The sequence below is a fragment of the Zootermopsis nevadensis genome, unplaced genomic scaffold (genome assembly GCF_977971745.1).
Source record: "Zootermopsis nevadensis isolate Lab colony 2312 unplaced genomic scaffold, Znev_1.0 Znev_ptg000004l, whole genome shotgun sequence".
NCBI classification, from domain to species: domain Eukaryota; kingdom Metazoa; phylum Arthropoda; class Insecta; order Blattodea; family Termopsidae; genus Zootermopsis; species Zootermopsis nevadensis.
The window spans coordinates 8367194-8394275 of NW_028259136.1; the positions used below are offsets into that span (position 1 = coordinate 8367194).

Consider the following 27082-nt stretch of genomic DNA (forward strand, 5'->3'; position numbering starts at 1 on the left):
AATGATGATATCAGTGTTTTTCAATTATTTGATATGATTTCAGATGTGAGATAGCAGAATGAGTTCAAGCCACCAGTCCGACATTTTATCTGCAGCAATTCCTCAATTGCGACAGAAGCGCTTCGGGTGTCAGCCACAAGCGGAGACTTTTCTACCTGACCGTAGGGAATCTCGTCGGATTGGATTTATCTGGCTTAGGACAGGGATCGGTTGCGAGCGGGCTCAAGACAGCACGGTAAAGGACGAATATGATCATTGACAGACTTTCAGATATGTTTACCGTCCTGATGATGTAAGCAGAAAACACCTCTGAAACATCGGTCAATTTCTAAGAAATTACACGATGCAAGATTAATTCTGCCCAATATTAGTTGTGCAATAAATATGTAGACGTAGATGGGGGTTATTATTAACACGGATCTGTCTTAGGACGAGCACCAGTGGCGGCCTCGCGGTAAGGAATCGTCGAGTTCCATAACAGACGGAGGATTTCTTGACAAGCTGAGCTACTATTAGCTTCTTAAGAAGGTCTTCGTCTGACGCGTCTTGTCCAACACTCGCCACAGTTCTCTTGGTATGTGACTCATCGACAAAGAAAACTGAACAAATGCTCCATAAAGTCTGTTCTGCGAGTGAAGACAGTGAAACGCCTGCAGATTGCTGTTTAGACTACAAGCGTCACAGCGGAGTCGGAGAAGTTGCCGTACTAGCACGGGGTCTGCCGCTCTAACGCAAAAGTTTCAGCAAGTAAATTTAATGTCTTAATGAAGCTGAGACAACTTACTTAGTACAAAAACGTGTTGTTTTCTTTTACATTTTCGTCGAAAGTTAGGCTTTGTTGCAAAGTTACTGGCGCAAAGCGTCGAGATATGATACTATCCTCTGCTTGTCTCAAATGAAAAGGCTTTCCCATCAAAAATTCTGTGGCTACTGCTGTGAGGAATACCGACACTTACAGCACCAGTTTGAGACAAAAGAGTGTCTAGTTCATCAAATATCAGCATGAAGACGTTGCCTCAGGTCAGGGGCACCAAACCAGAAGACAGCCATCTTCGACAAATATAAATTCCATTAATATTCACAAATTTTACTCCAACCATTTTTCATTTCGAAACACTTTAGAAGCGCCATCTTTCACGTGATTAACTTTATAACGATGGCTTTGTAACAGCAAAAGCAGATTAAATCCAATGGGGCACGTAAAATCCCGAAGATACGTTGTACCGGGGTTCCAGCGCCCCGCAAATATTCCTGTTCGTGCATGGAGCTCACCTGTCCCCCATGAAAACACTATTATACCGACTGCGGAGGGGGTGAGAATAATATGAATCATGGCAGGCGGTCGCGTGCGAACCCCTTCATTAGCGGGCCTGTTTCCCCACGTCACGTGACGAAGGCAGAGCCTCCTGGCTCGTTGCTTGGCCGAGTAGTCAAGTCAGTCGCGACTAGATCGCGCGTCAGGCAGGTGTTGGTGTTGGAGGAGGCTGTGATCTTTGTGGTGCGTGGTCCAGCGAGCGGCGGTCGAGCTTTGGAGAGTCTGCAGGTGATGAAATAGAGTCACGACTCACAGAAACTCGAGTAAGTAACATTTTCCGAACACTTTATGTGTTCGAATCTCGCACTGAGAAACTTCATGTAGCCGTAACATTCTAGACGTCTACACGGCAGAAACGTGGTTCGTTCTCAGCTGCACTTCGTATCCGAATGTCCATGGTGGTGTTCTGAGTTGTCATACCGCGGAGGAATGTATCGCTTCCATCTTCAGGGTTCATTAAAATTATCAACGAATGCCTTCTTACAAATCTGAACACATAGATTTCTTTATAAATATAAAAATATGTCCAAAAACGAGAAAATGTATTTGATGTAATCTGATATTACCTCTGTTGATAAATTGTTCGACCACTTCAAAATGGCGATAACACTGCTAGATTTAGCCCCATTATTATCGCACGGAACAGAGCTCCATGCGAAGAGCAGGTGGTGTAGTTGAAACAAAGTTGTTAAATATCCAACGAATAAACCGACAAGCCTTATAGAACCGCGCATAAAGTTCTATAAAGACAGGGACGATCTTTAACTCATGTTATTGTAGACTTCAATAGGAAGAAATTCATAAAAGAACTCTACAGTGTCCGACTTAGAAAGTACGCGACTCTCGAACCACAGGTTCAGAACCCATAATTTAAAGGGAAACAAGTTGAAAATTCATGAATTGAATAGAAACTGGGTGGTCGCCTCATCTGCCCCTCAGTTTATGAGCAGACGTGACCAATGTGTTATACAGAGTGATCTTTAAAAATTTCACGCGTATGATCCACGATATGAAGACGGCTGTCCTCTGAGATCTCGCATCGTCTACTCTGGTAGAAACTGACGTTTCAGAAGTGCTTACTGCCTCCATCATCAGGGCGACGTATTCACTGTTCAATATGTTTCTATTTCCGATCTTTTCAAGAACATAATTTCTTCTAAGCGATCATTGAACAGGTTAGAGATTTCAACGCGCAGCGGACGCTGAAAACTTACTCAACTACTTTGCCCTCTCGTTCAATTCCGCTTACTTTTGCAGACGCGAAACACAGGAAGCGATTGAACACCCTGTATATATTGTAATGGCATTACTATGGGAAGCGCGGAAACGAGGAACACGTGACCACAATGTCTCATGAACAATGGAGAACGGAATGTGGGGTTCCACACATGCAAGGTCCAAAGGGTTTAATTTTGCTCTGTCATTAATGCGATTGTCTCAAGATATGAAGGTGGTACAGCTCAGAATTATGCGCAGACGTTTCTGTCCACACGTTGTCACAGTCTGGCCCTTAAGCCGGTAACATAATTTAATTTAATAGTAATCTAAAAGTTTGCGACACCTGTTGATTCACTACATGTCACATTGGCAACGCCCATAGTGTTACGTGTATACGCGTTTAAAAAAAGATGTAAAATTCGCTGTACTGCCATCTTCAGGTGGTTGTTTGGCTGAATTTTGTTACCACTGGCATTCCAATTAAATCAAGCAGTCTGTTCCCTTCAGGTTTTCCAATAAAAATTTTGTTCGCATTTATCATCTCACATATGCTTTCTACATGGCCCGTCCATCTGATCCCAGTTGGCCTGATCCTCTTAATATATTATCGAGACAACAAATTAACTTGTTCCTTACTAAAGAATCACAATGTAAATCTGTCCAATTACAATGGTGAAACTTCGTGTTTCATAAGTGAACATCAAGTCATTAGAGTTATTAAAATCGTGAAGAAGGCATTATGAAAACAGACGTAAGCCTTAACTATTGCTAATTACAATAGCAAAACGAAAAACGTCATTGCAACTTCGGTAATTACATGACGTTCTGTTATTAATGCTAATTAATTCCGTTAGTTAATTGTTCATTATCTACGTCCTGCATTAGTTAACACCCTGCCCGTGTTGACTCAGAAAAATTGCTAATTTTTAAGATCAAACGAATTCCTGACTGCAGTTACGACGTAGATTAAAATTCAGTCACTCGAAAACTCAAGAGTTGAAGAGACTGCAACTTGTCTGTGTTCGTCAGCGCAGAAAATTCTTTCGTGGTTTACCACGGAGATTTAATTACTTCCCGCTGCGTGGCGCATCTCAGTAAAACGGCCAATCACAAGAGGCTGACGACGGTCATAGCCAACTCCGCAACGTCCTCCCCGACAATTCTCCACTTCTCAGTTCTTTACTTTTATGGAAGCCCAAGATTCAGCACCACGTTCACATCATATTTATCCACGATCCATTTTAATATTATCTTCCCGTAATGTGTTCTTTACACTTGAGGACGAAAATTTGGTGTGCATTTCTATTCACTCCAAAACTTTCTACATGTCCTGTTCATCCCTTGATTACTGATGAAATTCCCAAGGCCCATCGGCTCACTGTGAACAAGGCTCTGTACTTATCGAATGCAGTCCGCATGCCAGTGTGTACAGAATATCCATTCCGTAGACATCGCGAGCCCGAGTTTATACAATATTATTTAGCGTAAAAGGCAGCCCCTCGGATGTACTCCAGATCTTCGTAATGGTGAAGCGTTGTGTTTTCTTCGCGGTACGGACTGGATTCTTAAATGCTATTTAGACGAGCTTCGGCTTCAGGGGTTAACCAGTTGATCTTCGTAATGGTGAAGTGTGGTGTTTTCTTCGCGGTACGGACTGGATTCTTAAATGCTATTTAGACGAGCTTCGGCTTCAGGGGTTAACCAGTTGATCTTCGTAATGGTGAAGTGTGGTGTTTTCTTCGCGGTACGGACTGAATTCTTAAATATCATTTAGACGAGCCTCGGCCTCAGATATTTAATATTGTCTTGCACGCACATTAACTAGTCGAGTTAATTAGTTCATTACGATATTAGAGTCGCTGTAACAGAATCTACCCTGAAGGTATCCGATAAACAAGCTCGTAATAGTCTCATTGTCTTACTAAACGTAGAAACTAGACAATTTACCTGTCGTCACGTGTGATTACATCACGTCAAGCCGGCGTAGTTGTGAAACAGCAGCAAACAAGGCCATGCCTCAAACCCCTTCCTTCAAGCTGCAGAAGTTATTTGGTCTGGGATGACAATGGAAAGATGCAGACACAGCCTCTCGCACCTTGCCTTCATCCGGTGTAGTCCCATCGAATAAAGGAGGCTCAGGCGACCGAGCCATAACATACAGAGAAATTAACACGAGGCTGGACAAAATGTCATAATAAGCATATTCGTAATTTTCACTGTTCATAACATCCCTGTTATTATGGTGAACGCTTAGTACGTGAGGCATCGTTTAAGCAGCGACCAGCAATAGCATGGAATCCTATCTTATTACTGGAAGGACTTTCATTACAATGCAGCACATCACGAAAGGGCAGCGGATGAACCGGGTGGCTTGTGTTCGACCCCGAGCAGAAGCTAATACTATTTTCGCCTCGGCGTCCACGCCAGCCAGCGAGCCTTGGGGGCAAGACCAAGCGTTCCTAGTCCGATTTTTCATAGCCGACAACCTGCAGGTTCATTGACGTGTTCCGTCACTCGAGAGGGGCAGGCACCCTCGCCGTGTACGTGGGGTGACTTCCGCGTGATCCACATATCGATTGCGGAGGGGCCGAAGGAGAACACGCCCATTCCGAGCAGCTTGCTACCTGCGAAGTATGAAAAATTCATCCACACAACAGCAAACGCTCTCTGCCATCACAGGGCGCTGGAGTTCCCAACACAGGGGCCGCGTGACACGGGACAACGCGAGAAACCCTAAACCAGAACGTAAGAAATAGTAAAAATATATAACCGACATGTTCTGTGTTGGGACCTGCCTTGTACAGACAGACAGACATACAGACCCCACTTTAATGATAGTGGAACTAAGATGACTGTCTTCTGAGTTGTAGCGGGGGATGAGCCGTGTGGAATGTTTAAAAATTATCCAACGTTTCGAAAACAATTTCAGTTGCCATCTTCAAGGTGAATATGTAATGGTTGGGCGTTTCGACAGCGTTAGGCAGCAGGTGGAGATCATTGCTGTCTTCGTCTTCAGGGCTGCAGTAACCCTGAAAATGGAGACAGTATGTTTCTCGGAAACGTTGGTGTCTACATCGAACATCGCTCGAACAGGACTCGCGTTCGTTAGTTAATTCGTTAAGTTTCTGTTCGTGTCACAAATAATCAACAGAACAGCTGATACATTTTTTTCTGTTTCCCAGAGGAACAATACAACAACAGCGTTTGTGTACAATAGTACAGGCATCTGGAAAACTTTGAGCCTAATTCCGCAAGGTCAAAGTTGGGGGGACGCAGGGCTTCACCTTGAATCCTATCTCGTCTGCCACAGAGCCGTCTATCACGTGACAGTTCCATGGCCCACCTGGATGTAAGCTCACGGTCCGTTTCGACAATGGGTTCAAAGTCGACTTGCATACGTCATTGTCAGCACGTGAACAAACTGAAATCGGATTTTAAAAAAAGACAACAAACAAACAAACTCCGTCTCTGGTTTCCGGGCTCTTATAAACGTTGTTGATTATCCAGCTGAATACATCAGCGACGGCACCACAAGACAAGTAAATCACAAATACACACGTGACAACATTTGAAACACGGGGTTTGTGTTGTGGTAACCCTGTAGATCGCTGTGTAAATCGCGACGTAGCTGGCCAAAGCCTGAGCTTTGGAAAAAATGTTCTCGTGGCCTTGGGGATTTTACAATGACAATGAAATTTCCGCATGGCTGCACGGCAGAGAAGCTGCTAAACGCAGGAAATGAGCGAGTCCTGGCCGCGTGGTCACTTCGTCAGATGCACCAAAATCACAGGGAAAAGTCCCCTTTCGCCTTTCTGCACGAGACACTAAATTACAACACACAACTGCAAGGTTAAATGCCTGTCATTACTGTCTGTTCATCTCCCTAACCATTTAACACTCGAGGGATTTCGACCAAATTTAATCTCTAACTCACGCTGCCTATCACCCTAGAAATGCTTGCCACACATTATGGTTTCAGTTACTATCGAGACGGCACTTATGTATCTTACATTTCCAATTTAAAAGACGCAAGAACTAGCTGCGTGGAATCCGCAAGCCGAGATCTGCCTACAAGTGAAAAACTCCCTGTATAACAGCGGTAACTATATGTACCACCTACTTTTAATTCTACCCACACCGTGTACTGATTCTCCGCATACACAGTTATTACTTTTCTAACCAGCATTGACCAAGAGATCGTTGTCATGGAAACGTGTTGTGTGACTGAATTTTTAAATAATACAGGGTGATCGTTTTATTTGAAAACCCGTAAACCAATATCACACCCACCACGCTGCAGGAAATGTCTTCGAACACTCTTCCTCGTGCTTCAAATTCCGCGTCCCTGGTTCTCTTTTACGCAAAGTTACTTACATTTTAGATGTTTCACGAAAAAAAGATCACCCTGTGTTCGTCGCGCCGATTGTCTACCGAAGTGAACGATATCGCGTCGGGTGTGATGACATGACCACCCATGGCCGAAGACGACTCTGACCTGAATTTATGGCCATGACCCGATTGCTTCACGCCTACGCGTGCAAACTAACACGTCGGTTGCAGAGTCAGGACAGGACACGAGAGCCCGCCGCTGCAACACAGAGCATTAGAAAACGTTTTGCTGAAAATCTGTGGTTTCTCTAACGACGTACCGTCGAGTGGTAGGATGAACGATGAATTGGAATGGATATAGAAGGAAGCGATATGACCCAGTTTAAAATAGGCCTGCTATTCTCGCATAATTTGGCGGGACTGAGGCAAACCGCGAAAACTCTCAGTCGCGATAACCATCTGTGCTTGTGAGCTTCGTACCTTGTTACAGCGACGAAGTCACAGTCAACCATTTAACAGCCCAGTGGTAACTATATGTACCACCTCCTTCAACAATAAATAATTCTTCGTGTTTCATTTATGTATTTCGTATGATTCTCAGAATAAACAGCGATTATTTCCTTAAACAGCGTTAACCAGTTGAACTTCGTAATGGTGAAGCGTGGTGTTTTCTTCGCGGTACGGACTGGATTCTTAAATATTATGCACGCAGTGCGTGTCTCGTTATAAACAGCGATTATTTCCTTAATCAGCGTTAACCAGTTGATCTTTGTAATGGTGAAGCGTGGTGTTTTCTTCGCGGTACGGACTGGATTCTTAAATGTTATTTAGGCGAGCTCTGGCCTCAAAGGGAACAGAATGTGGCCCGATTGTGGCCCTTAACAAAATGACTAAACACGCAATTGCCTTCAGACGCTGCTGTACTTTCACTCGTGTGCAATGTGGTTGATGATTAATTGGTCCAACCACTGGCGAGCAGGCCACAGACATGGTCCTTGGTCAGAGGGTACAAGCCAGGGTCGCGCAAAATCGTCAGAGCGCGGGTTACTTCGGCAATTTGTGGCACCTGATTGCATAAATTACTGTTAAATGCTTTGTAATAGTCTCGAAGACAAGACAGTAATTCCGTTGAGCATAAACAACAGAAACAAACAGTTCCCTCCCCAGCAAAACTTTTCTTCTACCAGGTAACAAGTCTTCACCTGGACGTCAGAACACACACAACTCTGCATTCAGAATAGTCTTCAAGGATCGAGCACTTTAGCCCTGAAGATGGAGGCAAAATTTCCGTCCGAAACGCCGGTGTCTACGCGTTGCTATTCAGAAGCTCGCCATCAACATTTTTTTTGGCAAGACGTGATGAGGTCTGACCGACTGCTTGTCTGCAAAGCTCCAATTTTACTTCCGTCGCCAGGGTGAGCCGACACTCGTCGCAGTGCGATGTAGGCAGCCTTCCTCGGACCGCGTTGTCTGATTTGGAAATTCCATCAGGCCTTGGTTAATTCTCGCTCTTCCCATACTAATTAATAACCCACTTCATCAGCCTTGCCAAGGCCGTCTGGAGCAATCTCATCCTCTGCAGAGGACCTTGTCATGTGTCCCGTCCAGCCATAAATTATTTCGGATGTATAGATAAGGTACTTCAGTTATCTTTGTACTGAACGTCTACCTTTAGTAACGTAAATATTACATAAAACTTCCGTGTAATAGGGATTTTGGCACTTATGGGACGTGTTGTTATAACCGTTGTCATGGCAATGCTGTAGAGGGATTTTGGGGCAATGTTTAAGTGACTCTGCGTGATTTTTGGCCTTGTGGTAAAAAAAATTTATCTAGCTGAACGCAACTGTCACGTCCCGGCTCCCTCTGTCTATGAGCACTGTGGAGGTAAACTCCACTCATTCCAGGTCTTGCCAGTGGATGCATGTGGTCGCTTAATTCCCAGTTTCCTTTGAGTAGGAGACTAGGAACCAAAAATCTATGCAGTAGAAACATCATCGTTAAATAACTAATGCATTCTAAATAGCTTTTGTAAGTAAAGGAGCGTTATTAAATAATCTCTGTGATCGAAATATCGTCGTTGAATAAGTCTGCAACTTAATTACCGCCCTTGAAGAACTTCTTCAAGGCAACGACGTGAGTATTGGACAAACGGCTTCGAAACCCACGATGAGTGAAGAAACTTTTTAACCCGACTGTACAACGAACAATGTGAAATATGGAACGAAGCTGTTGCACCCCACCTTGAAGGGTGGGAATAATATTGATGAACACTCGCCCCTGCTTTGAAATTTCCTGCGTGTTTGGTGTCTGAGTACATCCGGGCAGACGGAGTAAGTTTCATTCGACCATTAAGGAGCCACTGTTAACCCTTTGAAGCCGAAGATCGTCTGAATATTATTTAAGAATTCAGTCCGTACCGCAAAGAAAACACTACACCTCACCATTACGAAAATCAGCTGGTTAACCCTTTGAAGCCGAAGATCGTCTGAATATTATTTATGAATTCAGCCCGTACCGCGAAGAAAACACTTCACTTAACCATTAGAAGTCGAATCAGGCGGTACCACGGTCGAAGCCTTAACGACGACACACAAGTGTTGTTGTCGCAGATTACCGTCATGGCGACTGAAAACTATTCCGAATCGGAAATCGTAGACAAAACACTATTTTCTGATATAACCGGCGCAGTACGACCCCGTCAAAGTTAACGGAAATAAACGTTTCTCGTGTTGAATAGAAATGACATTTTCTGTAGCGTCACAATTACGGCAAAAAAATATATAAAATTTCTGTACAACGTAAATTAAATATGAAAACACATTCATAGCCACTGCAGTCAGACTCTGGCCAAACCACACTCCACCAGAACCCACCATATCCGAGTCTGCATCTTGCTACCAGAGTCGCCACCATCAGAAATTAATTCCAATTTTCTCCGCATCCAACAAACGGCGCTCACGGTTATCGGCTCGAGGAGAAAATTCTGAAGATCAGTCCAAAGATTTGTTAAAGCCAACAATTAATTAGCTTTTATTATAAGTTACCATGGAAATAAGTTACAGGCGTAGAAGAAAATTTCTTTTGAATAAAACTTAGATAAGACAGGAAGGAAGTCATTTTTATTTGCAGGTTGCATAAAACACGAAGGATACTAATTATACTTTGTAAAACGTCCGGAGTTCCACTTTATAAAAATATCTCCAACCAACCGGTTTAGATATTAATAAATGCTAGGAGCTCGCCGAACGACCATTCGACACTCCTTTCTATGCAAATTACTCTTACTGCTGGAAGTAATCAGATAAGCAAGTGACAGATCTTTGCCAGATAAATACGCGGTGTTAACATTTTAGATTATCCCACAGAAGACAAGTCACTGAGTGAGTCCTATAATTGTCCGAGCAACAGATTCCATACTGCAGAGTCCCTGAGAAGCTAATAGTCGCTCAGTTATTCCACAAATTCCCCGCCTTTTATAAAACCCGCAGAGGTTCATTACACGAGAGTCCGTCGCCGGTACATTTTAATATTATCGTCATCCCATCTACGCCTAGGTCTTCCAAGTGGTCTGTTACGGTAAGGTTTTTGTGGCCGAAATTCTCTATGGATCTGTCGTTACAAGTAAGATTAGTACAAATCACGGGTTTGCGAAAGTCGTTTTCTTAATCGGGAAAAAGTGGATTCTTACGAAGGGGTGGAAAAACATTTGGAGCTAAAAATTTACGCAACGAGGGTTGAAAATGCGAACATGCGGGCAGCCACTACTTCAGAAATCGTATTTTGTTTAACAACACTCTCTCAACTGCAGAAATTGAAACCGTTTGAGAGATAAAGGTATAAGATGGACGTATAATATTAAAATGGATCTTATGGACAAAAATGTGAACAATATGAGATCGATGAGAACAATTGGGTTCCGTACTACACATTCACAGAAATAGGAGAAACAAGAAATGCGTATAACATTTTTGGTTGGTAAATGTTGTTTAATTATTTTTATTTGTGGTTTAATTAATAACGCTGTTACGAGCTCGGACAATATTTTAGCGTCGAGAGATGGGATGGCTAGTCAGAAGGAAGCGATAATAGCCTAATTTAAGGTACAATCTCGGAATTTTCCTAGAGAAAGTGAGAAAAACCCGTGTCGAGATTTAATCCACAGACTTCTCGAATACGAACTGGAAGAAGTAACCACTTGGTCAGGACGTTCGGTAATTTGTTAGACCTGAAGGAAAGAGTGTAATTTGTAGACCAAGACGTACGTGGAAATAGTTCAGCCGAATTTGGCTAAAGAGTCAGATGGCAGCATTTTGTGACTACGGTTATGATTCGGTTCCACAAAAGAGAGACATTTCTTCATCGCCCGAAAACGCGCGAAGTAACTCGACTAGACTGCGTGCCATCAAACTTGCACAGGACTGTACACCCCTGATACACACTTATTTAAGCTGTTGGTAGTAATTTATAAGTTCCGTATCAACAGGTGTGTTTCAGACGGGAAGACGCGATGGGGAACGGTAACAAAGCTATAAAATGTGACGTGGGACCAGTGATCACACGTCACACATCATTACACGTTCCAAAAACATTAGCCGTATATTACGACTGTCTAGACATGTTACTAGCTTTCGAACAAACATTGACGACAATGAACGTGTTTTATTACCAGTGCTTCATAATTTATTAACCACCATTAAACAACGACATGTATTTATTTCTGACGTCATGTGCTACCTGCTCTACAAACATCAAATCTTGAGCATTATTCCATTTTTATTCCTTATTTACGAGGGTGAGTCAAATGAAAACCGTAATTTTTTTTTAAAAATTTAATTTATTGAGTGAAAGCGGTACACAACTATATCATTTTTCTACATAGTCTACATTTCGTTCAATACAGGCCCTCCAGCGTTTACGAAGTGTATGGATTCCTCTAGAAAAAAATTCTTGTGGTTGTCTGCGCAACCACTCGTGCACCGCCTGCTGTACCTCTTCGTCAGAACGGAACTTCCTACCATCGCCTCTTTGAGTGGCCCAAACATGTGGTAATCACTTGGGGCTAGGTCTAGTGAGTATGGCGGATGTGGAAGACACTCAAAGTGCAAGTCTTGGATTGTTGCAACTATTGCATCGGCAGAGTGGGGCCGAGCATTGTCATGTCAAGGACACCTCTAGTCAAAAGTCCACGTCGCTTTGATCTGACTGCAGGTCGAAGATGATTCTTCAAGGTTCTTCACTGATCAAAAAACGAATTACAGAACGTTGTTCTCCTTTCGTGCATATAACTAGTGGAGCAGCCATTTTCAAATTGGCACTTCGATGGCGATATGTTTGTCTGCATTATACTACCACCTATAGGATACTCTTTATAGCATTGGTAACATGTCTGCCAACTTATAGGACAATGGCGCGATATTTCGAATTTTTATCTCAGTTTTACGGTTTTCATTTGACTCACCCTCGTATTTGCGTCCAATAAGACGAAGCTCTGTTCGTATGTTCACGTTCTACTCGTGAATTTCGATTAAACCCGGTGGACAGGACACAGTCCGTATCTCACTACAAACACTCGGTCTAAATAAAACAAAATTTTCCTGCTGCTACATTAAGGCTTTGACCGGGATGTTCTTTTGTTAAATCTTATGTGGTACCGCCTGATTCGACTTCTAATGGTTAAGAGAAGTGTTTTCTTCGCGGTACGGTCTGGATTCGTAAATATTATGAAGACGAGCTTCGGCTTCAAAGGGTTAACCAGCTGATTTTCGTAATGGTGAGGTGAAGTGTTTTCTTCGCGGTACGGTCTGGATTCGTAAATATTATGAAGACGAGCTTCGGCTTCAAAGGGTTAACCAGCTGATTTTCGTAATGGTGAGGTGAAGTGTTTTCTTCCCGGTACGGTCTGGATTCGTAAATATTATGAAGACGATCTTCGGCTTCAAAGGGTTAAGGAACGCGTCACAAAGAGTGGACGTAGCTCTACGCGTTCTTAACCTTTACTCTAGGCGGACATGAATGGTGAGCTTCACGCCATGGACGTTTTATACTCGGTACACACTGCACAGCAGACCGGGTGTACACCAGAGCCAGGGTGGACGTTGCCGAACTGCCCGTCAAAAGCGACGGGGAAGCACTAACATTTTAACGATCCAAATACGAGACAGCAGCTAATCAGGCACTTGTTATCTTTCCAGGAAGACCTTATAACTCCTGGAATTAATACAGCGATAAAAATGAATCAGATAAGATTATAAACGGAAAAATTTAACCAGCTGTTCTCATTCGAGAGGTTTCTTATCTTCATTTTCAGCACGAGGGCCCGGTGTCATGACAAAGGGTTCGTTGTTTTCCTCAGACCCTCTAGGCAATTTCGAGAAAAGGCCTTAAAACAGACCAGGGCATATCCTAATTCATCACTATCAGGAAACACCCCTCTTTGTGGGGCCAGAGTCCCTCCGAAACGTCGGTATATTTACCATTCCCACGGCACTGCAGTCCACTGAGCGCCTTCAGCAATTGCTTAAGTGAAACACAGTCTCTCTCCACGTGTTTTCCGTCGACCTACGCAGACTTGCATATCGGATGAAATTCGCCACGCACAGCAAATAAGCAGGTTGCATCTAGCAGCTTCTCTTGTCAGCCGAGGCGTACGTGAAACCCAAGAACTGCGCGTTTCGTACGCCCTCTAGCCCGATCCTGCTCAACCCCTCGACGCCGAAAGCTCATATGAGAAACATTTAAGAATCCAGTCCGTACCGCGAAGAAAACACAACTCTTCACCACTACAAAGATCAAGCGGTTAACGCTGTTTAAGGAAATAATCGCTGTTTAGACTGAGAATCATACGCGACCCCTTAATACATTCTGTGGAGAGAGTGCAGAGTTGCTGATCGTTAAAGCAGGTGGTACACATAGTTACCACTGAAATTTAAGGAGTTAAAATGCCGATTTTCAGATACGTACTGGTTTAGAGATTTCCAAAACGCAGACACACATACTTATTTATCCTTCTCTCTTTTTTCCATCTTCAGGTAAAATACGAACACCCTGTAACCACATAAAAATAGTTAAACTGATTGTTTTCCTTATTGTTCATTTTTCTTGTCGCTTTGAGTCCATCCTGTCACTTTTTAACAAGCTTAACGATTTTTATCAAATTTAGTAAAAAAAATCGATTTCATTCACATGAACAGATCGTCGACCATTTTGAGGTGAAAGAGCTCATCGATTCAAACAAAGCTTCATTCGTAATTCGGTGTGACGTCACAGGCCAACATGAATTTACTTTTTCCTTCCGTTCAGTGATCGACTTCGGTCATTATTTTAACGCTTTATGCTAGATAAGAGCGCAATTAATTAATCGAATAAATAGGCCGTAATCGACCTGTGGACCGCCAGTTATCAACCAGTCAATGAGTACAGGAAATCGTAAGAACGTTCAATCTGCATATTGCGAAACACCATCATGGCGTTCCGCCTAACTGGCCACTACGGCCCGCGGGCCCCTTATGGCCCAGTTTTCAAGTCAACCTTTAAAGGGGAATGGACTGGGAGTTTTATACAATGACCGTTAATGTTCAACACAGGGCAATAACAAAAGAGAAACTCGATGCGGGTCTTGGAGGCAGACATGAAACTAGGCATAGATTATGATGGCTGCCGGGCGCAATCTGCGTTATGTTTCATAAAATCACGAGACGAATAAATTCGGGCACTTTGCCAATCCCGTTAGCTTTGCGCAAAACAAAACACTGTCGTCAATTCCTATGCCTGGCCATGAATCGAAATTTACCACATTTCGACATCACAACTGAAATTAAGAGACACTAAGTAAGTGGGCTGGCTTTTAACGCATTTTAGTCCAGTGGTAACTATATATACCACATGCTTTAACAATCACCGCAACTATACACTCTGCCCACAGAGTGAATTAATGGATTTCGTACGATTCTCCCTGTAAACAGCGATTATTTCCTTAAACAGCGTTAACCAATTGATCGTTGTAATGGTAAAGTGTGTTTTCTTTGCGGTACGGACTCATATTCCACTGAACTCGAAGTACATGAACTCCACTTGAATGTCTTCACAGCGTCTTAATTATTCCCAAGGGTAACTTTGTCTTAAATTTGTTAGTTAAGTAGTAATTTATTAAATTTTATTAATGGGTTTTGTTCGGTTAATTGAATTAAAGACAATACAATTTTGAAGCTCGTTTATCGCGTAGAATTTTGCCTAGTGACAGGCAATAGACAAGTTTTTCACGACGACTCCTGAAGTATAATAGCAATATGGCGGCGGAGCGAAGTCGCTGTCTGTCCCACTGTGAGGGGGGGGGGGGGCCTTACACCCGGTCTCCCCAGTCAGTCTGCAGGCAGGTGAAGGAACAAGAAAGAAGTCCTCCTCAGGTAACAGCTGCACACTCAAAGCGTAGAACTTGGTCTTTCACAGAAAGGGTTCGCATCAACGCCATGTTGGTATTATTGGTGACAGGGAATTTGCAGTTGAGTAAATTTTTATCTTCACTCCCGCCAAACGCAGGCCCAACCACAGCCTAGTTTAAATTTCTTTCTATTAGAGCCGTCATTTGTTTCTGCATAGCACAAACGGTCAAACATGACGGACATTGGCCTTTATATCAGGGTCAGGTCTCTTCAAAGGGACAAAGCCTTTTTGCTGCTCCTTACGACCTCCCTTTCCCCCACGCCCAGAGAAATAAAAGGCCATTCGGTGACCGACCAACAACGAAGGGCTGAGGTAACAGACAGACCTTCGTTTGTGAATGAACATTACATATGAAATCATCAAGTCGTTCTATGTACGTAAGGTCTAATACCGCGTGTATAAGAGCATCATTGTAGTCCTTCTCGACAGTCAGTTTTATTCCGTGACAGACCTTCCGGTTGTCCCAGAATTATTCTAGCGGCCCTGGAACTGAACTGAATGTAAGTAGGTTTCTTTGTTCCCAACCCATCCCGGTTCGTGACGTCACGCGGGTGAGAGGCCAGATTCGCGTGGCCGGTGCGGAAACTAACAATTGCCCGACTGCCTGAGGAGAACCGCGTGCTTCACAGCAAATTCTCTTGTTTATTGTGTACTACGGTGTTTTTCAACCGGGGGCCCGCAAGTTGTACCCAACGGACACATTGGACGTACCGAAATACCTTCTCCTCTGTGATGCTGCGTCTGATAGAAACTGACCGACGTTTCAAAGGTTCTTTCTGCCTCCATCATCAGGAGGAAACGTTTGTTCAGTGACCCAGCTCATTATCACCGCAGTATGGCGCGTCATAAGTTACGAATATATTGAGAACGCAGTGCCGAACAGCCGACAAGGGGTAGTCCTGCGGCTCAGGGGTTAGACGAGGGAGCTGACATCCTGTCTCCGCGAAGCATGTGACGATATGTGAGAATAAAAGTCCTGGATATTTAACGGATTCCTTGAAAATACGTAATCAACAGAAAACGAACCACGGTGACCGAATGGACCTCGTGAATAATCGAATATTCTGAAAGAAATTTATCCTTTAGAAGAAAATTTCAGCTCTACAGTCTGTGATATTAACTCCTCCAAAAACAAATCTACTTGAAATGTAACCAGCGTGTACCCTCTCTGCGAATCCAGTGAAGCTCTGAGTCGCGTGTGAGTAAACTGTAGTAACATCGCTTTAAACAGGTTAATTTTAGAGTCGCAAGTACCACTTACTTAATCAAGTAACTAGTTCCTTACTTAACTACGAATTACGCGCTGTATGTGCGTCTGGTTCAGACAATGCATAGCCAGAGGTAACTCACCTAAACAATATTTACAAATTCTGTTCTTACCTCAAAGAAAATACAACGCATCTCCATGACAACGATCAGTTGGTTAATGTTCTTGAAACAAAATAATTGCTGCTTATTCTGAGTCATAAGGCACCCATAAATACACTTTGTGGTGGAAAAATCACAGTTACTTATTGTTAAAGCAGGCGGTATATATAATTACCACTGGCCTTTGAAGGGTTAGAGGGGGCAAACACTCTGCCAACTTAACAAGACTTCACTCTGTGATTTTATTTATTTATTTAGTGTTCTGTCTGACGACAGGTCCATATGAACAGGATCCTTCCATCCTTTTCTCGGACTGGGACCTGTTCATATACGTTCTTGGCAGATGATCCAGAAGTGGTTTGCCATTGCCTTCTTCTGTGTGTGAATGGAGTAATTGTTGGGATGCCACGGAGGAAAACTCCGTGTTGCCTAGACCACGGCCTTGCCCAACACAAGTTATAAATTCGGGCACCGCCCGGAATCGAACCCGAGACCCCAGGATTACAAGGCCAGCGTTCTAACCGATTTAAAACGTTTACGAACTGCAGAAACTCAGTCACTGTCAGCGTCTCATTCATTAAAATAGTTGTTACAACCGCTGATACCATATCGAGGTTGCGTGTCAGCCCGCATGAATAACGAGTAACCACTTGCAGGGAAGTTGGTAGAAACTCGACCGGCTAATCAAGAAATTACTCGCCTTTTGTGGAACTTGGAACGTCCAGTGCCTTCTCACAGAAGCTGAACATTGTAGCCAGTGTCCGATTTAAAACAAGTTCCAAGGTTAAAATTCTGTACACATTTTTTTACAGCCCCTCGTGCATGCTATACGTACTGCCCATTCCAAATATAACAACATGGCGTCAATGGAACTGTGGCTCTGAATTCAGAGAATTGACAATCAATAAACAAGGATCTTTTCAAGCATTTATACGAACCACAACCAATTAATCTGACGTCGAATCGTTATATTAAAAACTCCATTTCATACTTTTGCAAGTGTCACTTAATACCGATCGTATTTTTTAGCCGATATTCAATTGTCGCGTCACTTAGTGCGCTCCAGCGCCATCTTAAAATGTCTTCGTTCCGCCGAGGTGTTCGGGCGAGTGACAGGTAGCTCTGCTTTGTAAGAAGGTGAGAGATTGTCACTAACACGTTCATTTAGTTGTATTTTTATACTTCATTAATATCACGGCCTTCTTAATCTTCCTCATCGTAATAATCGCCATCTTCATTTCTTGCACGTTTGCGATAACAATTGAATATCAAGGAACGCATTAACTTCGTTTGAGTTTCGTAATACATCCGCCGGACACGACAAACCGGTCTTTCGTGTTGGTGGAATGTTTTAATACATTGGATTTTGCACAATCAACAACAGTGACAGTTATAAAAAAACATTAATGTACCTTCTCATGCGATTAAAATTCCTTTTTATACTAATCTTCTGGCTTGTGTTGTAAACCTTCGTATTGTCATCTCCCCAGTGCACATAAATTGACATTACTTCGTAAATTTTGCTGTTTCGCTTTGTATTTTCTCTCGTTACATGATTCTTCTCCATATTCAACATTTCCTTACCTCTCTTCTTCTGTTCTTCTGAGTCACGTTGAGATTAAAGAACTTCAAAATGGCTGTGAGCCACGTCACTTTGACGTCCTGTACGCTCATCATTTCAAAGTTAAAGCTTCGCTGTTCATAATTTGTTATTCAAAAACACAAATTCCACAAAGAACTCGAAGCATTAGATGCTTGTAAGGACGATTATCTAACTGTAAGCAAGCCACTTCGCCAAAACACAAGACAAGATCATCACAGTGCGTAGGTTTCTGGTTGGATAGCAACGTTTCGGGGGGAAATGTGGCCTCCATCTACAGGGTCTGAGACGGCATGTTCCCCGAAACGTCACTATACAACCAGAAGACAACACAACGCAATCACCCGAAAGACATCAACACAAGATTTGTAGAAACGGACGCAAGGAATAATTCGGGGCGCGTTTTGGCAAGGGATTGGAAAAACTGCGAGCAGTTCGGATAAGCAGTGAGCAGGCTTGGTTAATCACTCCACTCACCTGTGGCGCTTCTGTTGCAGGTTGCTGGGGCGAAGGCCTCTAGACAGAAAGATGTCGGCGGGATCCCCCGGCGAGATGAGCGGGTTCCTGGACGTCAAAGTTCCCGCAAGAGTCAGACGCAGGCGAGGACTGGCACCCTGGAAGGTACGCAACACTTGTGCTCATTAACCCTTCAGAGCCCAGTGGTAACTATACGTACCACCTGCTTTAACAATCATAAACTGTGAATTCTGCATGGGTCTTGTATGATTCTCGCTGTAAACGTCGACTATTTCCTTAAACAGCGTTAACCAATCGATCTTTTTAATGGTGAAGCGTGGTTTTTTCTTTGAGGTACGGACTGAACTCTTAAATGCTATTTAGACGAGCTTCGGCTTCAGGGGTTAACCAGTCGATCTTTGCAATGGTGAAGCGTTGTGTTTTCTTCGCGGTACGGACTGAATTCTTAAATGTTATTTGAATGGCTTCAAAGAGATAAAAAATGTTTAGCTATGAAAATATAACCTCTAAAACTAATATCAGTGTTCAGAATTGTGTACGAATGGAGCAAGGCAAGACCAGTTCTTTCCTTCTCCACTTCCAGAAGGACGAGCGGGCTCTGCCTGGGGACCTTCGTAGTCGCAATATAAATTCCCCGCCCGTACTCTGTCTCCTCTCTCTCCCTTGTTCGGCTTCAAAGCTGTAATGGCTTTCATGTAAAGAACATGTTTCGCGCATTTTAGTCCGAACCTTATCGCAGCAAAACAATGCCAGTCTTCGTAACTACTTAAGCAGTTTCACGTAAGTTTTTCATTTGTGCGGCAACCAGGCGTGGAAGAAACAGTGGGTCACAGTGAGGAGCAACTCAGATTGCGGAGTGCAGGTTCTACTTGGCGGTAGCTGTGTTCGAGTCCCACCCAAGTCCATCCTTTGCAGATCGGAGTCAAGGTACGTGGCCATCAGCTTTGATTGGACCGGCGTTTAACGACGCTGCCTCAACTGCGTAGGTCACGTCGAATGATGAGCGGTAAGTAGGCAAGGATTTGGAAGGAGATGTCGTGGCATGTTTTACGTTATTTTTTTAAAGTATTTTCCGGGGCATTTGTCCCCACAAATTTATGACCATAGGAGAACCCTAATATTTGGCAAAATGACGAAAAATATAGAGAGGCAAAAGTTGTTCCAAATCACGTATTTCACATCTGAATTGTTGAAATTTTTACCTTGGACGAGCCGAAACGACGCTACGCTCTTTACGTCATCAAAAGAAAAAAACGTCTGTTTCAGGTCTCGCCCGTTCGCGTTTGGCGTGTTCGCTAGCACTGAGCCTCGCAGGTCGTTCCTCTTCCTGGCCGGCTGCAGCGAGGCAGACGCGCAGCGCTGGATGAGGCACATCCGCGGGATCCTGAGGCCTCCGCAAGACGAGGCAGGTCGGTACTACAGGGCACAGTCGGCAATGACGCCACTTTGTTTTTCCGATTTATCGCCCTGATGATGGAAGCAGCAACGCCGGTAAATTTGTACCAGACTACACGACGCTACAACCCAGAAGACAGCCAACATTTTACTCGCCTCCGTGAGGACCTCAAATCCTATTTAGTTTCGTGTTTAACAAATTAACAACGCAAAAAGTACAATACGAGTCATTTTTAGACAAGTGACAATCAAATTATCGGTGTTTTGATGACGTTATAGCGTATGGTGTCGAATTGCAAGATGATGAATGATGGATGAATCTGTAAGAACATGGAAGTAAACATACACATCATAGGTTAAAACCAGGGCTGTGGAGTCGCAGTCGGAAAAAATGTACCGACTCCGACCTCCATATAAAATCTTAAGAACAATTTCTATACCGCGTGTGCCACAGGCGGCCTAACGCTTAGGGAGATTCAACGAAGCGTTGAGCCACGTGGTGTGGGAATAAAGCTTTGTAACTTTGACTCCGGTACCTTAAGAATACAAACTGTCTGCAAATCAACCGATTTCTGCAATAACCATTAGACGTATATTTAAATACAGGTTATCATTCTAAAAGGTAGGCTGATGATTCACGTGGTGGTGATGAAATCTCTTACGGTGCCATTTACCATTTTAGTAGGTTTGCCCTTATTAATACGTATTTATATTTGTTTAAATCTTGTCAGTCTAATCACAATAAAATTCCTATTAAATATTAAAATATTACCATAATTAACATTTAAATATTTAAAATATATTAAAATGATGTTCTCTATCGAAATGTTCGATTTACAATTAGAACATCACATTTCACACGACATGTTTCAGTTCCAAATGAACTATCTTCAGGTGTATAAATTATATAAACTTAAATATAATTTCTTAAATGCAACTTTTTAGTCAGATGTTTATCAGATATCAAAATGATGTTTTCTTCCAGATTTTATTGTATTTTAATATCGTATTCGAAGTTGTTATCATCTCATGAATACATAAAAGCTTTTATGAAGGAGTCGGAGATTTTAGTACCGACTCCACAGCCCTGGTTAAAACCATATCCCATAATTTTTCTGGGGGAGCTGAGTAAAACCATGGAAACCCTAGTTAGGGTAGGCAATATCAGGGCAGTGCTTAGAACCCCAGCGTCGATCAGAGGCAGTAAAGTCTGGACGGGCATTACTTATTTCACGTTTATTTCGCAGTGAACGGGGGATTCCCCATCTCGTTCATCGATAACGCCCACTCGCGAGTGGCTGGTCTCACGGGGTTGTACGGTAACCTGGTGGTGGGACCGCATCGCCTTACTCTGCATGACCCCAGCTCGGAACAACTCCTTTGCTCATGGAAATGGCAGCAGCTACACCAGTTCCACCTGGCGGCCACTGAAATCAAGGACGATGAACACAAGATCTGCATAATTCACACGAGCAGGTAACGTGAATGGTTCGCGTTCTAAACGTACCCGGTTCGAATCTCGGTCACAGACAGGTTATCTTGGCTGAATTCCTTCACGGTTTTCTTGAGTCCCTCTTTGTGCGCCATAAAGTAGGCCACGAGTGATTTATGTATCACAATAGTTCTGTTACCTCACGTTCTGCTACGTAAATTCAGCAGCGGATGCGTAATCATAAAACAACGGAATTGTAAGGACAAGGCGTTTGGTTAGTTTTTGACCCACGAACCAAGAATCGGAAAACGGTACGTAATTATAAGGCCACAAAATGTGGCTTAAAATTCCACTTATCCAGGAACAAAATTCTGTTCAGTCTTAAGACTTGCTTGGTTTCTGAATGTTTGATGGATTTGTAGTTGTTGACGGAGGCAGTATGACCTCTGAAACGTTGGTAAACATCGACCAGACTACACAGCGCAACAACCCAGAAGACAGAAATCTTCATACTCATCGCCCTGATGACGGAGGCAGTATGACCTCTGAAACGTTGGTTAACATCGACCAGACTACACAGCGCAACAACCCAGAAGACAGAAATCTTCATCGCCCTGATGACGGAGGCAGTATGACCTCTGAAACGTTGGTAAACATCGACCAGACTACACAGCGCAACAACCCAGAAGACAGAAATCTTCATACTCATCGCCCTGATGACGGAGGCAGTATGACCTCTGAAACGTCGGTTAACATCGACCAGACTACACAGCGCAACAACCCAGAAGACAGAAATCTTCATACTCTGATGACGGAGGCAGTATGACCTCTGAAACGTTGGTTAACATCGACCAGACAACCCAGAAGACAGAAATCTTCATCGCCCTGATGATGGAGGCAGTATGACCTCTGAAACGTTGGTTAGCATCGACCAGACTACACAGTGCAACAACCCAGAAGACAGAAATCTTCATACTCTGATGATGGAGGCAGTATGACCTCTGAAACGTTGGTTAGCATCGACCAGACTACACAGCGCAACAACCCAGAAGACAGAAATCTTCATACTCTGATGACGGAGGCAGTAGGACCTCTGAAACGTTGGTAAACATCGACCAGACTACACAACGCAACAACCCAGAAGACAGGAATCTTCATACTCATCGCCCTGATGACGGAGGCAGTATGACCTCTGAAACGTTGGTTGACATTGACCAGACTACACAGCGCAACAACCCAGAAGACAGAAATCTTCATACTCACCGCTGTGAAAAAGTCAAATCTCGAAAAAAAAATTAAATAGTTTAGAACAGAATAAAACGTCATTAAACAAAGATGACGCGTTACGTGAAGATCTTATAACTTGTCTGACAATTGAATGACTATGGCGACATCACGAAATGACTTGTCGTCAGGGAACGTAAACCGATATTTTATACTTATAGTTCCCCTGAAGCGCCCAAATACCGATATAAACAACCCCTAGCAGCCTCAACGCACAAAGAGCACACCTCCCTCAGTTCAGCCCTCTCATTTCTGTGGCATTTTGTGTTAAAGACACCGATTCCTTGCAGCGAGTTCCCCGCTGGAGCAGGGCAGATCCACGTGTTCTGTCCTCGAGCCGCTGAGCTGTTGGATCGGCTGCTGACAAGTGGCAGAGTACGGAGACTCCTTTCGTCTCCGTTACCCTCCCCACCACCCCTACGCCGCGGCGCCCGGCGCCTGAGTCGCAGTGAGAGTGACTTGCACTGCTTCGCATCTGGCGAATGCAGCCCAAAGCAGAAACACCACTTTCTGAGGCACAAGGGGGTCCTGGAGAGGTCCCATAGCAGCTCGAGGACATCGGCCACTTCAGATGAATACGTGCAGGCCATAGGTGGCAAGGTGAGGATGTCCATACACATAAGGCCACGTGTACGTCCTTCAACATGCTTCATCTCAAAAGTTGTCCCTAATGCTTTGCAACCTGGCCGCTTTACTCCCAAGGAAAGTACATCAGTACCTACTTGATATGAGATTCAGTGGGCCCAAGAGCCATTCTGATAATTTTGGTAAAGATATGTAGATCTACTACATGGATTATGATTAATGGGCAGTTAACATTCAAATTTAATTATAAAATTTTAAATTTGGTTCATATAAATTGAGTATACTACAATTTATTGACATGTTCCAACTATAACAGACACTTTGCATGAAGAATTACACGAATTTCTGTCTCATTCCGAGATGCACAACTCCCCAGTTTACTTTGGTAACTTCGGGAATCCTCAAACAGAACAGAACCATGTAGTGGAATCTTTGATGATGATATCCGGCCAGGCAGCCCATCCATGTGAAGGTCACTGCCCCCATTTTAAAAATTCACAAGTCAAATTCTGACAAACGTTCCGCAAGCGTTTGCTATGCATACGTTCCTTTAATTTGTTTTACGTGAGCTGATTGTATATATCTCATTAGCATTCTGATTAAAAAAATGCCAATAAATTTGTCTGGCTTGGTTCAGGTGGCCAGCAGTCTCATCTCGGCAGGTCTCGGGCTCCTGTTCTCCACTCCGGCCTGCAGCGAGGCGGATACAGAGTCCCTGCACGAGTATCAAAAAGTGGGGAGCCTGGACAGTGACGAGTGCGACGAGGAGCTCATAAGCGGCCGCCTGGAGCCCGGGGACAACTCTCTTCCTCTGCGGAGAGAGTCGGGCATCTCCATAGCGTCTGGCATCTACGAGGAGATTGCAGATGGAGACGCGCACAACAACACCAACCACTATGAGAATCCTGCCACCTTGCACTGGGGTTGTCTCACTGAAGACAAGGGTGACTCACCCCCACCACTGCCACCAAGAAAGCAGACACACCACTTCCTTGACAGGTAAGTTACATGGGAAACCCATTGGATGGGATGCTCAGTTGATTACAGTGCTCTAATGAACTGAATGAAGAGAAGCCCCAACAACACACCTTGCATTTCAGACCACCATGCTTTGAAGATCTATGGGGATACAGGACAAGTTCACACTGTGGCTGCCTTATCCGCCAGAGAAAAGCATTGGGACACACCAGAATCTGTCTGGGCACAGCGATGGCAAAGAAAAATGTACACCTCTCTCTTGTAAAATAACTCCAGCCGTCGAGAGTCCGTAGGCAGTGACTCTGATGGTTTTGGATGTTTATTATTGTGAACAATTAATATATTGATGGGAAACTGAACAGGGGACGTGGCTGTGAAACACTGCCCACTTTATGTGATAGAATATAAAAAGTACAGTGTAGCCCCTGTACATATAACAGAATTTTAAAGGATCAGAACTTTCACTTTTTTATGTTTCAGACACTTTTGCATCTATTTTGTTAACATTAAAAATCACTGTCAATGTTCTTTTGGGCTGTGATGCCATGAGGACACATAGGTAGACGCTGTTAAAAAACATTTGTAACTACCTACAATTCCACGCAGCATCATAACCCAGAAGACCAATACTGACATGCAACACACTGATTCAATTTGTGCATAAATATCACCAGTACAGATTCTGATAAATTTAAATTTCTCCACATATAATCACCAAACTTTGGTTACCCTGCACAGCTTTATCCTAGATGTGTTACAGCAGCATCCACGAGGCTGTGGGGAGAGAGTGGTGCTACAGGACACCTCCCACGTGGACCCCGCGCCTGCAACGTGATCCTTGTCGTGGGCCCTCAGTATCCTGTCCACCCCATCGCTCTGCGTGGGGGGCCGACACACCACCCCAGCCCGAGCCCGACTACCTGCCCATGTCTCCCAGTCCAGCGAGATTAGTGGCCGAGGAGCAGCACTACACGGTCATGGCGAGTGTCAACACTACATGACGTCAAGCAACCGGCTGGTTAAAGCTACACGTCACTTTGACAACTCATGACATCCTGCCATTGTGCAACAGATACATAAAAATTCATGACGCTCCACCGTATCATACTATTAACATGACGACACTCGATCAAGAAGGAAAACCACGGAAATTCTGCCCTGGCTAAACGAATATATGTGGTATTCAGGCATGAAATATAAGAAGTTCATGGGACATACCATGTGAATGAAAGAATGTGATACCACATAGAAATGCATGACGGCATTCCATCACGGGAAATGAAAAGAAATTCTTGGCATTCCTCCAAAGTGAAAATATGTTACACTAGATTGTGAAGTACTATAAATATAGGTTATGGCTTCAAAGCACCGTGAAAGGGCATATGCCCATCAGTTACCACAGTTTTGGGTGATCATTCTGAGAGGTATTGGTAGTACTTTTCCCCCATGACAAATAAACCAATGAAAAGTGACGCTGTATTGGAGATGGATTTTCTTTAGAAGTGAATGGCAAGAATGAAAGTATATAAAGGACACATGGTTTCTCCATAGCAGCAAATTGTGGCTGTCCCAGTACACTGGCTTAGAAACAAATTCTATAAATGTCTGAAAGCAAATTTTAACAACTTCTACTTGATCTAATGACGACTTCCTACACTGTATCACATACTACAACCAATTGCTGAGCTTAGACTAAGCAATGACTCATTCTGTGTTCATTTTGTGTTCACCTGTTTTCATTTATAGAGGCTAAAGGTACCAAATAAAAGTTAAGTGCGAATATGAATAAGCAATGAATTAATCCTTCAGTGTGGGGCGACATGCTGTATACAAGACCCGAAAAATGTTATTTCTGTCATGGCAGGATACATTCTACACGCTCATAGCAGTGCATGTTTATACCACTCTCGTGTGTCTGCCAGTGCGCACATTTCGTGTCTGAAACGAGGCATTGAATTTTGAAGTAATTTGGCATTGAGGGGCTAAACTAAAGCTTGTAAGGGAAATATAATTTCAATTTCAGATAATCTACACATTATCAGTACAAACAGTCAATCCAGATTTATGGCAACAAGGAGAATTCTGCCTGAAATTGAATCCTGCTTGTCTACCCTTCACCTGTCACTTTACCAACTGAGCTTATTCATAGGTAAAAGTTTTATAAATACCAAAGGATTCTTCTGAATCAGGTAAAGGCACACACAGCAATCCCCATGAGAAGATGCAGAAAATCCTTAAATAAAAACTATACAGTACAAGAGCGAACCCACACTGAAGGGTCAGTAAGAGAGAGGTTCAGTTTTCTATAAATCTGTATCTGTAATAGGGCTAAAATATTTCTGAGCAATTTTTATAATACAAAGTCACAATTAAAAAAATAAACTCACACAGAATTTTGCATTTGAAATGAGTGTTTGCAATAAGGAGTGAAATGAAAATGCATAATGTCTAAATTATGATGTGTTTGTTGAATTTTGCAATTTGTATTATGTTTTTACACATTTTGTAAATGTAAACTGTTCAACAGTTCCTGAAAAAAATCCATAAAAAATATCCTGTAACATTATTTTGAAACATACAAATAAATAACAATAGGAAAGTTAACCTACGTAGCTTTTATTGAAGTGTAACCATGTTTTGGCCCAAAAAGAAACAATAT

At 43.2% G+C, this 27082-nt stretch overlaps 1 protein-coding gene across 3 annotated transcripts; it reads left to right on the plus strand.

The window, feature by feature from the left end:
* Nucleotides 1–1424: 1424 nt before the first annotated feature.
* On the plus strand, nt 1425–27027 carry LOC110836411 (uncharacterized). 3 transcript variants are annotated; one of them, XM_087343105.1, is made up of 8 exons: nt 1425–1578; nt 18770–18893; nt 19558–19676; nt 20016–20158; nt 21392–21620; nt 23151–23460; nt 24083–24444; nt 25184–27027. In XM_087343105.1, exons 2-8 carry the CDS (start codon nt 18801–18803, stop codon nt 25422–25424), a joined length of 1497 nt encoding a protein of 498 aa, XP_087199231.1. In that variant the 5' UTR covers nt 1425–1578; nt 18770–18800; the 3' UTR covers nt 25425–27027. The 3 variants fall into 3 exon arrangements, with proteins under 3 accessions (XP_087199231.1, XP_087199229.1, XP_087199230.1); XM_087343103.1 differs by having other exon boundaries at nt 1426–1578; nt 18770–20158; XM_087343104.1 differs by having other exon boundaries at nt 1426–1578; nt 18770–20158; nt 25187–27027.
* The last annotated feature ends 55 nt before the right edge of the window (nt 27028–27082 follow it).